The sequence below is a fragment of the Triticum aestivum genome, chromosome 2D, assembly GCF_018294505.1.
Source record: "Triticum aestivum cultivar Chinese Spring chromosome 2D, IWGSC CS RefSeq v2.1, whole genome shotgun sequence".
NCBI classification, from domain to species: domain Eukaryota; kingdom Viridiplantae; phylum Streptophyta; class Magnoliopsida; order Poales; family Poaceae; genus Triticum; species Triticum aestivum.
The window spans coordinates 8,745,716-8,760,648 of NC_057799.1; the positions used below are offsets into that span (position 1 = coordinate 8,745,716).

Consider the following 14,933-nt stretch of genomic DNA (forward strand, 5'->3'; position numbering starts at 1 on the left):
CTGATGCAATTCATGTGAACAATGATACCAAATTCATGCAGAACCGCAATGCAAAAGCTGACGGCCCAACTAGAACAATGTGCAGTTAGCTTGTACGATACTACTGAAACCGGTGGTCTGCATTTCCATGCAAACGTCGAGATGCGGGCATCAATTTGAATGATTCACAAATCTTATAGAGGAATAAGTAAGCTTCACAATTATCCAGCCAAATTCGCAAACCTCGGAAGCTCCATCTTGGGCATTTGTAGCCTTTTGCTGTTATGTTCCGCCGTTGGAAAGCACATTTCGCCGCTCCCGGGCATACATTGGTAATGAACAGTGTATGAACAAGTGGTGTACGGGTTTCTTCTGCAAAGCAAAATCTGCACTTACTTTATTAAGAAAAAAAAACCACACTTACTATTATACTGCGTGTCATAATAACAGCAGCGATGAGCGATGGAGGTGGATCGGCTCCATTATCATTCCACCGGGGGCGGGGGCACAAAGTGAGTTAACACGGAGAGGCGAACAAAGGACAGCCGGATGAAGCTTATAACTGCACCGACAGCCACAAATGGTCTGGGCCGTCCTTGACGGGAAGGACAGGAGGCACGCACCGCTTGCACCTCATGCATGCATGCCGCGGGTGCCTAACCCGGTCCGGCGGTTGCTCCTCACACACACACACATACACGTGCAAATTTACTGCCATGCTTATTGGGAGAAGATTCAGAGGAAGCACCCCCATTATTTCCCATTGCATTCCATGGACTCAACTCCATCCCCGGTTCACATCATCCATAAGCCCTACTGTTTGCTGTTTCCATGTCTCAACATGTTGGGGATCAAGTTTGGTCCCTTGGTTTGGATCCATTCACTCTCCGTGTCAGGTCGGCAGGCCACATACATCTCACTCACCTTAATCAACACCCTCCTCAACTCTTATAACAATTATAGCAGCAGCTGCTTCTTGGGTCCTCTCTCCAGTCTGAATCCCTTTGCTTGGACCCATGTATATTTCTTCAGCCCAAAGCTTGCATTGGGACCGGATCGAGACCCGTCGATCGGTCGACCGCCGACGCGGCATTAACTCCCTCGGCGAACCGAACGTGCAGCATTCATTCGGCCCCGTCCATGCAGTTTGGGAGCTGCAACCCCAAGGGATTTATTTCACTTGTTCAGTGCAAGAGCAGCAAGGACCATTCCGTATCCTCCCTCCGTACCAACCCTCCTCTCCATGTAGAGCAGAATTCACAATTCAGGAAGAGCAATGTCAAAACACATGCTCGGGAAGAGCAATGTCACAGTTGAGTGTGCCGAAAAAACGGATGTCAAGTAGCAGTACAACACACACGGGAACATATATACTATGAAAGACCACGCATCGCCATCGCCATCGCCCACGATTCCAAGAAGAAGCAGAAGAACAGGGGCAGCATCATGATTCATCAACAACAACAGATGTTCAGGTCACCAAAAAATGAATAACAGCAGAGGTAAACAAACAGAGATGCTCAACAGATCAATCCTTGTTTCAATTTTGATTCCACCGGACAAGTCAGATAAAAGCCATCCAGGAGCACTAGTATCTTACAGTAGTAGTAGCAGTACCATTTTAACCAGCCAGCACACACACACACACACACACACTTGTTGCGGTAACCATCCTAGCGGTTTTTCAGTTGACAACAACAACAAAACAGCCAGCATCATCATCATCATCTGGCACAAAAGCACAACACACTCAGGGGACTAATAGGACACCGAGCGACCAACGAATCAATCAGCAACGCTTCTCGCCTGCTGCTCCGGCCGGGGGCGTTTCTTGACTGCGGCCGAGAGGCATGCAGGGGGAGGTTGACAGCGGAATGGTGAACTTTTCAACATATATGTAGGCAGCCGTCGTCAAAAAAGAAGGGCAAAGGGAAAGAAAAAAACTGTAACCGTGATCCATGTTCCGGTAGCTTCTTTAGCTTCTAGTAGTAAGTATATCTTGGGGGTGGTGTTCTCTTTTCTGTTGTCGTCGTCGTCGAGGCGCCGTGCTGTGCTAGCAGGAGGAGCCCTTGTGGCACGACAGGGCGCCCGCGCCGGAGGTGATGGTGGCGACCATGGATGAGGACTTGGCGCCGAGGCTGGAGGCGCGCGAGTAGCTGGCTGACGCGCCTGCTCCCGACGGGGTGAAGAAGGCGCCGTTCAGCAGCATGTCGCCCTCTGACCTCCAGTTCCAGGCCTTCCACGTGGTCTGGGCGGTCTCGACTCTCTTTGTCACCTGCAGTTTGTTGTTCATGTCAAAAGTTGGTTAGGAAATGAATGTTGATGATCCCACTGAACCAATGAAGTGCATTGCTGCATTTGCTGGTGTTGACAAGGATATGCTGGTTACCTCCTTGGCAAAAGGGTTGGTTGGCGCGAGGTAGCGGTTCCCCTGGCTGTTGATGGTCGGCTCGGCGCTCCCTCCGATGGCGTACATCTCCCAGTGGGTGTAGTCATTGTTCACCACGTGGAAGTAACCATGCCTGCACCTGGAGGGACAATGGCAATTTGGCAGGAGTTAGGCAACAAGGGTTCAAAACGAGAAGCAAGAAACAAAATGAGCTTTCATCTATGTTATTATGCAATGCAAGGAAATTCTGGACAGACACAGACACTTATGCATCATACACTAGTGTACATACATGAGGAAAATCTTCAGTATCTGGTGCCTTTAGAACAGAGGAGTACTGAATGTATTACCTTGGCATCCTCTGGATGAGCCCTTCCCCGAAATGGTTGAAAGCTATGGTGACCTGCATTGCCTTGTCCTTGAGGTAGGAGTCACTGTGGCCCAAGAGCATCACCTGCATACACATACATTGTTTCATTGACCATCAGTGAAAGATCCAAGCAGGCTGTTGGTTGGCACATACGTACAACCAAAATAATCTTGTTTGCATTCAAGATGCTACAGAAAACACTAAGATCCACAGTACAGCCAACCGACAATTCTTTGTTAGATCCACAGTCCACATGGAGCCTATGCTAAACTACACTTCTGCTGGTAGAGTATAGAAAGAAAACAAATACTAAGTACTTCAACATACTCCAAAACCCTGTACTAGATAGATTCTAACGGCTTTGATTAGGAGATGATTAATTAACATGGACTAGCAATAATAATTGGAACACATGAGTAGGATCTAGTAGGATAGGATGTCGGTGGTACACTACTCTGTCCGTAGTAGAGGAGTACCTCATTGTGGTGGGTGAAGTAGTTGTTGGAGACAGTGATGGCGGTGGAGCCCATGATGGCGTCGACGAGGCCGTCGGCGCAGTTGGAGAGGGAGCAGTGGTCGACCCAGACGTGGCTGGCGCCGAAGATGGAGACGGCGTCGCCGTCGGCCATGGTGCGCCACCCGTAGTGGCTGGGCGAGCTGCGCACCATGGCGTTGCCGGTGGGGCGGCAGTCGTGGATGTGGAGGCCGTGGATGATGACGTTGGTGACGTACTGGATGGTGATGCAGGCGCCGTTGGCGATGTGCACGTTGGCGCCCCGGCCGTCGATGGTCTTGAAGCTGTTCATGATGAGCTCCTGGGAGAGGGTGATGACCATGTCGCGCTTGAAGATGATCCACAGCGGCTCGTCCTGGATGACGGCGTGGCGCAGGGTGCCCTTCCTGGGGTTCACGGGGTCGTCGTCGCCCGCGTCGGTGACCACGTAGATCTTGCCGTCGCGGCCGCCGATGGCGTTGCGGCCGAAGCCGATGCCGCAGTCGGCCAGGCGCTGCCGGTTGTTGTGCCAGTCCGAGTCGCAGCGCCAGCAGTCGTCGATGGGGTTCCCGGTGCCGCACGACAGGTACCCCAGGTTCCTCCGGGCGGTGCTGTTCCTGATCGACCTGAGCATATATTCAGACAAGCAGAGTCATCACTCGGTCACAGTTTCAGGTAACTTGGTACTAGAACATTACAAATTTGCAGTTCACAAAGGTGCAAAAATTCAGGTAGAACAGTCTGACGATCAATGCAGAAAACTTGACTGAACATCAGGTACGAATTTTACAGTTGACATCACAGAGCCAATTAATTCCTTATCCAACAACGTCCTCCTGTTTCCTGTCACAAACTCATTAACAAGAACAGTTCCCTCCTGCCAGTCACTCAGACAAGCACAGTCACTCGATGTAGCGACAGTTCCAGGTAACTAATCGACTCATCATCGTCAAAATTCAGGTAAAACGACAGTGCAGAGTATGTGATGAATGCACAAGACATGATTGAACACCAGGCACATTCAGTCATTCATTCAGGTACGGATTTACAGTGATCCAATAAATCCATTGCCCAGCAATGCCCTACCAACTGTTTCTTGTCACCAAACCTGACCACTCTCACTAGCCTCTAGCTAGTAGTTGTTGTCACCAAATGATTCATTGAAAACAGTAATTGTTCTTCCCGGCAGTCATTGGATTCTCCAAAAGTTACTACTTTTACTACCAAAAATGAAGAGGGTGCCTGGAATGTGAATCACCTGCCGCTACCAGCTCTAGGAAGCAGAAGGTGGCTGCTAACTAAAGGGGGTGAGTGAGTGGGGATGGGGGAAAAGATCGTTTAGGTGAGGGTGGGGATGCTAGCTAGCAAGCTAAAGGTTTCTGGTGAGCACCATCAATGCGGCCATGGTGGCAATCGCAGGGACGGGAGGCAGGAGGCAAGGCCACATGCGAGTGGGGGCATCAAGGAAAGGAGAACGTGGTGTGTCACACTCCTCGCTCTCCACTGCACTGGCCAGTGTGTGAACCACTGTGGCTGTGCTGTGCTGTGCTGGGTGAGAGAGAGAGAGAGAGAGAGAGAGAGAGAGAGAGCTCGGAGGAGAAGACCAAAAGAAGAGGAGGAGAATGAAACAGAGTTATTGCCGCCTGCCTCTCTCCCTCGCAGGTCACGTCGCAATAACGGAGTACGGTGGTGGGTGTGTGTCTAGGAGGTGGGACCCACACACCCCCATGCTGCTCGCTCGGCCGGAGCCCACATGTGAGGGCAAAGTACCACTCCCCGGCGATCGAATCAGATCTTCTTCTTCTTCTTCCCTTTGGTTTGGCGTGTGCGTCCGGCTTTGGCTGTGATTAAAGGGGGAAAAGAAAGGGGGGGACAAAAGGCTACCGACCTCTGCTTGTCTACTTGTATCTACTGGTAAAAAAGAAAGCGTGTCCTATCCTGCTGAGAGTGAGACTAATTGTAAACACCAGCTAATGTAAGGAGCAGCAGAGCAGATCTACTGCTGGCTAACTTGAGCTTTCTGCCTTTTGTGCTTCCGGATTTGGTTCAGCTTACCATTAGTTGAGGTTGAGGCAGGAGAAGCATTAAAGAGGAAAGGGACGTACATGTGCACTTGCGAGACCACCGCTTCCGGGTCATCCACCGCCACCGCCACCGCGGAACCGTCGGCGTGATCGTCGGCACGTTCGCTCCTGCAGTCAGTCAGTGAGTAGCAGCAGCATGGTTAGCGCAATTCCAGGCGAGGCGATGGATGAAAGCGAGTGAGTACGAACAGAGCACACATGCGAGTGATACATAACAAACAGCTAAAGGACGCACGAAGAAGAAACGATCTTGTACCATGGAAGAAATTACTAGTCTAGTCGTTAGCAACGGCTGAAAAAGTCGCGGAAATTCCTCGTACACGGAAGGGAACCAGTACCACCACCGCACGCACTCCAATCCATTGTTAACACGAATGGATTGAGATTAGGAGTGGATCAAAGGTAAAACGGGCGGGCGGGTGAATCCGTGCGCCGTGTTCGTCATGATTCGTGCGTGCCGTTCATGCATGCATGCATGCCGCTCGAGGGAGGCGCGGGACCAAAAGAAAAAGGGTGCGATCATGGGGACGCGTAGCGGGGAGGAGGGAGGGGGGACACGGTGCTTCTTTGGGCAGCTTTCCTGGGCTTCTTCCAAAGTCTTTCACCGCCTCCTTGACCGTGGCCGGTGCAGCGCAAGCCCGACCCAAGGACGGACGACCTAATTACCCAACTGCCCCTCCTGCCACCGTAACGAACCACCCCGTCCTACAGTGCCACCTCGCTCCCGATTAATAATGATTCATTACCCGCAGAAACAAAAAAGGTGAATATGTCGGAACTGCTCCCTCCCTGCTGCCGCTGATGGAATCCAATCCTGGCTAGCTACCGTTGCTAAATTCTGTTACGGTTTCGGTTTCGGTTATGGTTGGTTACAGCTCAAATCCAGCCAGCCCGCCCCGGATTTCAAATTCTGCTACGACGACATTTTGAGGGGTTGAAAAAACGGACGACGATTCCGGCGGCGGCGTGTGGCCGTGTCCCGGATCTGTTTTGTGGCTGGGGGAGGAAAAGTGGAAAGCGGACGGCGGGGATCGCGGGCTGGGGACGAAGCGACGGCGCTGACGCGTCGGGTCGGGCGTTCGAAACGGAACGCGGAGAAAGGGACGCGATTTTGGGGGCGGGGAGGGGAAGGGGGACAGGCACGCTCGGCTCACCTCGCCGCCGTCGCCGTCGCCGTGAGCCGTGATGTGGAGTCCCGCAGCCACCGCCTCGCCGCCGCGGTCACCACCTTCGCCGTCGACGCGGACCTGCAAAAAAACAGAGGAGGCGCCCGGAATCAGGCGAAGGAGCAGCAGAAAGAAATCGGTGGAAAAACGAAGCAAGGCGAGAGCTGGGGCGCGTCCGCGACCTCGGGCCCCTCCCACCTCCTCGGGGCCGGCCGAGCAAAGGAGAGAGAGAGAGAGAGAGAGAGAGAGAGAGAGAGAGAGAGAGAGAGAGAGGAATTTCGAAACGCGAGCGCAGGAAGAAAACTCGAGCGGCGACGGCGCACCCGCATTGCGTTGCAGACAGCAGTACAAGGGGAGGGAGCAGGGGCGGAAGGAGGCGAAATTACCGGAGCCTGCTGCCGCCGGAGAGCCCCGCGACGCCGCCGCCGCCGGAGAGGGCGACGAAGAGGAGGACGACGGAGACGGCCCCGAGCGCCGCCAGCGCGGCCCACCTCCTCCTGGCACCCGCTTGCTCCGCCATTGCCTTCTCCAACGCGCGCGTCTCCCGCTCCCGCGCGCTCTGTCTCAAAGCAGCTTGCGCGGGCGCGGTGGAGGGAGGGAAAGCGGAAAGGGGGAGAAATTTGGGGCGAGGCGGAGAAGAGGGGCTTGGGAGCCGCGCCGATTTATACCCCCGTCGGCTCCCCTCTCTCGCTTGGGCCTCCGAGGAGCAGAGCAGAGCAGGACCGCGCCCTCACCGCATTGCCCTTGAAGATCTTTTTTTTCGCAGCTAGGTCCCTGGGCCTGACCGCGCGAGGGCCTCAGTGCGAATACGGCAGAGCACAGGGGCGACGTGCTTTTGTGGTGGTTAGTACTAGTATATCTCCCGCTAACTAATCGGTCTAACCAGCTCGTGATATGATTTGGCGAGTGGTAGCTAAGCTCGGTTGCTTAAGCTAATCCTGTGTGTGTGTGTGCAGTGTACTCCAGTGCTACTTGGAATGGGAATGGGAATGCGAATGGAACGGCGGGCATCGCATCGCATGGCTTGCCTACAAATGCAGGGCACATCAACACGTCTTGCTCTCCCAAATACGGCAGCAGCAGCAGCTAGTACTGGAGTACTACACGAGTTTTTTTTATTTTTGCGACGTCATGGGCATCTATATCATCTTGCTGGAGGGGTTGATTGGGCTTGGAGCCCGGCGCTGGGCTCCATGAGCAGACCGTCATTAGTAGCACGCACGCACAGCGCTCGAACCAAATCAATTTCAGCGACTAAACAAAGCACTCTAGTACACTACAGACGAAAGGCGAAAACAAAGTAGTACTGCTACTGTTCAGCGGGCCGTCTCCTCCCCGTGTGCCGCCGGTCGATCGATCCGGGCGCGGGCCCGGCGTGCCAGCGAGAGGCCATGCCGGGATGGTTAGCGGGCCGGGCTGATCCTAATCGGCGCGGCTGGCTCCACCATGTACGGTCGGGCCTGCGGCGCTACTGCTACTGTTACATGCGACGCTGGGCGACTGGGTCCCACCAGCCAAGCATCCAACACGACGGGTGTCTCCGGTTCGCTTTTTTCTTTCTGGCAGGTGGGGCCATAGGCCGGGGACCCCGTCGGTGACGCCGGCTTCCGTCGGCCCGCGATTTCTTCCTCGCCCCCCTTGATATTCCAGTGTATGTACAAACTCGTGGACAGAGATTGCCAACTCGGCGCACCTGAAGCTGAAGATTATTTGAAGCTACACTTGTTAAGAATATGATTAATCATGGCCATGTGTTCCTTGTCCTAGGTCTAGCTGAGAGAGAGAGAGAGGGGGGGTTGCTTAATTAGAGAAATGTTTACATCATGCATATTGTCTCGCATGAGACGAGCCAGTACGTACATTATGAACATGGCTAGGAACGGACAGATGGGAGCAATCTGTGCTAGCTATCTAGCATCCGTATCACACTCAACTTCAACCGCAAGTCACGCACGCCCGCCCACGATCGAGGTCCATCGACCGAGCTGGCTTAGCTAGCCTGATCGGCAATTTGGCACCTCCGTTCCTAAATATTTGTCTTTCTAGAGATTTCAACAAGTGACTACATACGGAGCAAAATGAGCGAATCTATACTCTAAAATATGTCTACATACATCCGTATGTTGTGTCCATTTAAAATGCCTAGAAAGACAAATATTTAGAAACGGAGGTAGTAGTACATACCGATATATCTACCGTCTCACTGCACTACTTGTTATCTTATCCGGCCGGACTTGGCAAATCGGGCCCTCAAACGCCCGTGGGCACTAACCGGACACTCCTCAAAAGATGGAATCCATATGTCGACCCACACACATCGTCTGGCTACTCCATCACACTACACTAAGCATGCCACTGGACTACCAAAATTTGGCATGTTTGGCTATGATGGAGTTCATCCATGGCTGCCCTTGCCCTTCTCGGCGCCCTCGCCGTCCTTCTCGTGGAAGTACCGGTCAAAGACGCAGTACGGTTCGAGTCGGAGCTGTCCTCGCCGTCGATGTCCTCCTTCGGTGGCAGTCCGGCCATGGCACAGACCGCCCGATTCTGCTCTCGGACGAGGGCGGGCGTGTCCCTCCGCTGTCGTTTCTTCACAATGCGGACAGGGATGGCTTCATCCTCTGCGGGCGCCCGTGCCGCTGCATCAGCCGCTGGCATTTTTGCCGTATGATACGGGCCTTGGCAGCCCTTATCCTCTCCTTCCCATGGCGGGCCGCCCGTTTCCGGTGGGACTCATACTCTGCCCGACCGGTGATGGGGAAGGAGAGGTGTTCCGGCCAGGACCGCAAGGATCCAGCACCAGAGCACCCGGTGAGCCGACACTATGGTGTCGCGGCGGACGGATCCGTCCATCGGCCAGGCACCATCCTCCCGGGAGCGCCGGAGTGCAATGCGGACTGTCATTGCCTCCTCCAACCCACACGGGATGACACCCCAGTCGACGGATCCGGACTGGTCAGAGCCCGATGCGCTGCTTGCCATGACGGAGAAGGCCGGAAACCGCCGGAGGGGACTGGAGTGAAGTGGCTAAGGTTTGCTCCGGCGAGAGGATGGGGACGAATATAAGTGGGATCGGGCGGGCCAGTATGGGCCGGGTCCGAGATGACGGGCGTGTCCGGGCGCCCCTATATCCTCCCATATTTGGCTAGATATGGAGGGTGCCGGTCAGTCCGGGCGTTTGAGGCTCGTTTGAGGCGTCCGTCTGGATTGAAAAAACGTGACCGGACAGCCTGCCCGGACGTATGAGGCGGGTTTGAGAGGTCCGACTGTAGATACTCTCAGCAAGTCTGCACACTTTCATTGTGATGACATGCATGGTGTGTGTGGTCGAGCGGGGGACAAAGTCGGGTACGTTGCTAGAGAGAGACCCCGACCCGAGCGAGCATGATGATGAAGAAAGGCAGCCCCGGCCAAGAAACGACTCTCAATGATGCATGTTCCCACCCCATTCCCATTCCCATTCCCATTCCCATTCCCATTCCCATGGGCGCTGTCTGTCTCCACCCTGCCTGCCTGCTGAGGTTAAACGCGCCACCGAATTCTCTCTCCCTTTTTTCATTTCATTTGACCACCCACATTCGCGATCGATCAAGTAGATTGTCTCTCTACTGTAGTAGTTAACGCAATGGCACGGGAGGCGTGGAGCTCAAACACATGCGTCCATAGGAATGATCACAAGGTATCCAACGATCAAGGTATGCCTCTAGTTAACGCAACGGCACGGGAGGCGTGGAGCTCACTTAATCAGGCGGCTCTCTCCCTCTCGTGCACGCACGCATCCATCCACAGCTGCCCCTGAATCAGTCCTTGATCGACCAAGGTAGTATCCAACGATGATCGAGTGCGTGGCAAGGCACCTGACTCTTGAAGGCGCGGCCGGAATTAACGCCGGGAATGAATTAGCGGCCTTCACGGGCACGGCAACTCACACTCAATCCTTCACGGGCGCACTACTGACTGACTTGTCCACGTCGATCAAAGCTGCAGCAAGCATTGTTCCGTTCACAAAGCGAGCTTACGTAGATCCTTTTTTTTTTTTTGCGGGGAGCTTACGTAGATCCTGATCAAGTGTCCACAAAAGGAAATGCTACTGACGACGCCGCCGCTCTCGAGTCGTGCCCATCTGCTTCTTGCAATAGTATAGCAATAATAATTGCGTGCAAATTGTGGGAATAGCTAGCTAACTGATGATTTGACATGACACTGCGTCTACACAAAAGAAAAGAATTGTTTACCGAACCGAACCGAGATGAGCAGCCTAGCATGGCACTGCTGTGGTGTTGATGTGGTGTTCAGTAAGGAATTCGGTCTTCTTTTAACGCCAATATATGCGCACATATACTCACCTCTACGCACGCACACATGCAGACCCTATTCCTATTTGCCTCGCAGAGAGACTAAGTAGCACATCATCTTAAGGTTGATGAATTCATCACAGACGTCGTCGTAGTCGACGGATAAGTGTCCTCCCACTGAACAACGCTCGGCAGGTAAGTCTCCTACCACTGAACGCTCGACCGGTCAGTCTAGTCCCACTGAAGCACACCACCGAAAAACCACGAATAAATCCTATTAAATGCAAACACTAATGTCAAATCTAGGACTTAAACTCTCATGAATGGGAGGTATCACTGTTTTCCTAACCAAACAATGGCAGGTTGGTCCGCATAAGTAATTCCGTGTCGGCGCTGTGATATGAACTGCTTGTACCATAGAGGAGTAGAATTTCCACTCTGGTTTTCGGAAACCTTGGTACGTATCTGTGCACTATATTATTATTATCCGAAGTGGTGGTATATGGGCATCTCTAACGTGGAACCCTAAAATGGACACTGTATCTGTCCGTGGACAGTGATATGGGGCCGGTCATTCAACCGTGTACCTAAAACGTTCACAAACATTTCATTGGGAATTTGAACAAACCAAACGATTTACATGCAAACCTAACCACATTCATTGCATTTTTGACATATTTCATTAAATAATGCGTCCAGATGTTAACCTAGTCTAAATCTTTGCCCGTGTCCGTTATTTAAGTCCTTGTTGTTCTTCATTTCCGGCATCTCCGCCGGTCGTGAGCCCCATAAGAGTAAGACAATGGTACACGGAGGTGCCTACATGAGACACAAACGTCCCCGTCTCACATGTCCTATTTGTCCTCGTCGGAATCTGCGGCCTAGATGTCGTCGTTGGAGGCGAGGCCGGCGATGGACGTAGATGGGCTGGCCTCGTGGTCGTAGCGGCCCGGTGCGAGCAACACGCACTTGTCGACATTCCCGTCCACAATCGCTAGCGTCGCGTCCTAATGTGATGCGACCGTGTTGCGGCCTGGTGCGAGCGTTCCACGCGGTCTCGTAGAGCACCCGCTGCTAGGCGACAAAGTTAGACTTCTCCGTGGCCATTACCGCCATGGCCTCCTCGCTTGCGAACTCACCGTAGATTTGGCTCTCCACGAGCCAGTGGTGCACGAGGGGGTGAGGTTGTAGCGTTGCTCCTCTGTCAAGATGGCGTTGAAGTGCATCTATTTCATGGTGAAGTCGGTATGGACAGGTGTGGGCGGGGGGCATCGACTCATCTTCGAACACCTCCTTCGTCGTCGTCGCCCACCTTTGGCGAGCTTGCCGGCTAGCCGACCTCTATCTGTTGCACATGAAGGGCCTGCCAGCAGGCCGCAAGACCAGCCAACTCATGCCTGTACTCCGTCAAGATGCTCCCTCGCATCGCTCTAGAGCTTGCGGTGTCATAACGTAGGTGGTGCACGGAGGTGGAAAGAAAGCGAACGAGTTTTGTAGTGAATCGTGTCGGCGTGGCCATGTATAAATAGCGGGCGCCGACCTGGCTAAGTGACGGGCTGTTTCAATACGGGCATTAGAGTAGCCACGCTTGTTAAATGTCGTCGGCGGACAAACAAGCTTCCAGTTTGAATGTGGAGATAGCCACCCCGTCTCGTCCAGTCACCTGTCTGGCATTGAAAGACGCGGAGACCGTGATGCTTCAATGCCGACTCCGGTGACCGGTCGCGTCTCCTCTGAACCGGTAGAAAAAATTGTGTGGCATCTCATAAAAAAAATATGAAAAGTTGACATACACGATAGTATTACTACCCATAATACTACCCGCTTTATTGCTCATGAGACACCGATGTCTGGTCTGGTCTGGTGCCGAGGAATCTGTGGCACATGCGCGTGATCGACCGACGACGCAAACGCCCTTCCTCTGCTCTGCTCTGTCTTCTTATTTGAGTTCACTTAATTAAATCTTCTACTGGTCTCTCTTTCTCTTATCCCATGAGGATGAGAGTGGTGTGGTGAGTCATCACAACTTTGGCCTGCTAATAAAACACAAAAGACGAACGTTAAACTAGTAGATGTGGAAAACTAAAGGTACGAGGTGGGCGACGGACGTACGGACTAATCAGCGATCAGCACATGACAGGATCATCATCTATCTCACGTGCGTACACACGCGTCAAATATTTGCACCTCAGTACTGCATTATTTTCTGCTATGAAAAAAAACGTGCTAGGTTAAAGCTGATCTGCTTAGAATTTTCCATTTTAAAGAGGCAAGCGTCTGACTTTTATTATATGTCACCACACTATTGGAACGTAACGTCTGACTTTTCGGAAGCGAGGCATAGCAGAACGGTCAACCATGGTGGTGATCCGAGATATGGTTACGTGCCAAATCTGTATGTATGGGCAGGGCCGGTGACTCGCTTTCGCATGCATATGCATGTGAACCCAAGGTTGACCGCCCGGCTGTCGATCTGCTGACGCTCGCTCGCTCGATGCTGCTACGTACACAGAGAGAGAGAGGGGTGGCACCGACCGACCGACCGATGCGCGGTGCGGTGCGGGGGCAGTTAATCGGCGCGGGCTACGAGAAAACGGTCATGGCACTGTGGCAACGACACGAGCGAATCCTATGCTGCTCCTTGCGTCTTCACGCGGGTACTGTGCCTCACGACCTGACGTACGTGCGTGCCCTCTCCACAGCACGCCTACATGCTTCACGGTTCACGCACCGCGGCAGCCAGTCAGGCGGCGCATCGCATGTGGGCTGCATGCATCACATGCAGCTGCCACATCACATGCAGATTTCAGCCGCCGTTTCGACAAGCAAGAGTACCAAGTAGTCCCGTGTGGACCTATGGACAGTCGTGCTCCACCTCACTGCATTCAGAGGCTGACGAGGCAAACTCTGAATTGTCATAAAGCGCTCTATAATTATTTTCTAGAAAACATCTTCTTTTCTCACCTCAAACTCTGATTTTCTACTAACTGAACCACGTGCTCCTCCTCCTTTTGGAAGTGACCTGGCAGACGGGGAAGGGTTCGGCTGCCGGACTTTCATGGCCATGCGGTCGACCAACCCCTGAGCGAGTCCGACGGTAGATTCAGCCTTATAGCGCGTCGTCCTCGACCCACTTGGAGTAGTCCCACGATCTCTTCCAGTACTCTCTCTCTCTCTCGACGTAGCGGCGAAAGGGAGGGCGCAACCGCACCGACATGGCGATGGGGTGAGTATGGCACTGATAGGGTAGAGGAAAAGAGGATCGGGGTTGCGGCCGCCGAAAGGGGCGATCGGGCGTTGTGTGGTGGTGATAGGGAAGGTAGAAGAGAGGGGCGAGGTGGCGGCATGCGAAGGACTTAGATGGGAGTGAGACTGGCAGCGACGAAGATGTGCCAGGTGGATGGTTGCGCCGAGCCGCTGACCGGGGGGGGGGGGGCATTGGGAATTATATACCCACTAAACGGTACACTCTGAAGTGGGACATGGGCGAATTTCGCGCGGGTGGGTAACAGATCCGAAACATGACGACGACCATTAATTGCCGCTCTTCCAGGTGGAAAAACAGTTGCATCATTCACGGTGATGAAAACGATAGTCGTACGGACAACTTCACCATTGACCATGCTACGCGGAGGGGGCGATGGGGCGTTGTGTGGCGGTGATAGGGAAGGTAGATGTGAGGTGGCGACATGCAAAGGTGTTACACGGGAGTGAGTCTGGCGACGACAAAGATGTGGGAGTATAGGGGGGATGTGGTGGTGCCGAGAAGCCGACTTAGGGGGGCACTGGGATGATATATCTACCTGAAGGAAATATGCCCTCGAGGCAATAATAAAGTTGTTATTTTCTATTTCCATACTCATGATAAAGGTTTATTATTCATGCTAGAATTGTATTGATCAGAAACCTAAATACCTGTGTGGATACATAAACAAATACCGTGTCTAGTAAGCCTCTACTAGACTAGCTCGTTGATCAAAGATGGTTAAGGTTTTCTAACCATAGACATGTGTTGTCATTTGATAACGGGATCACATCATTAGGAGAATGATGTGATGGACAAGACCCATCCGTTAGCTTAGCATATTGAACGTTCAGTTTATTGATATTGCTTTCTTCGTGTCAAATACATATTCCTCCGACTATGAGATTATGCA

General features: G+C 53.0%; 1 protein-coding gene across 2 annotated transcripts; it reads right to left on the bottom strand.

Moving 5' to 3' along the window:
- Positions 1-1,496: 1,496 nt before the first annotated feature.
- On the bottom strand, positions 1,497-7,134 carry LOC123051018 (probable pectate lyase 8). Of its 2 annotated transcripts, XM_044473751.1 has the most exons (7): positions 6,868-7,134; positions 6,470-6,562; positions 5,337-5,423; positions 3,215-3,857; positions 2,719-2,822; positions 2,369-2,507; positions 1,497-2,254 (listed from the first exon to the last, which is right to left on the bottom strand). In XM_044473751.1, exons 1-7 carry the CDS (start codon positions 6,999-7,001, stop codon positions 2,033-2,035), a joined length of 1,422 nt encoding a protein of 473 aa, XP_044329686.1. In that variant the 5' UTR covers positions 7,002-7,134; the 3' UTR covers positions 1,497-2,032. The 2 variants fall into 2 exon arrangements, with proteins under 2 accessions (XP_044329686.1, XP_044329687.1); XM_044473752.1 differs by lacking the exon at positions 6,470-6,562 and having other exon boundaries at positions 6,868-7,126.
- Positions 7,135-14,933: the final 7,799 nt, after the last annotated feature.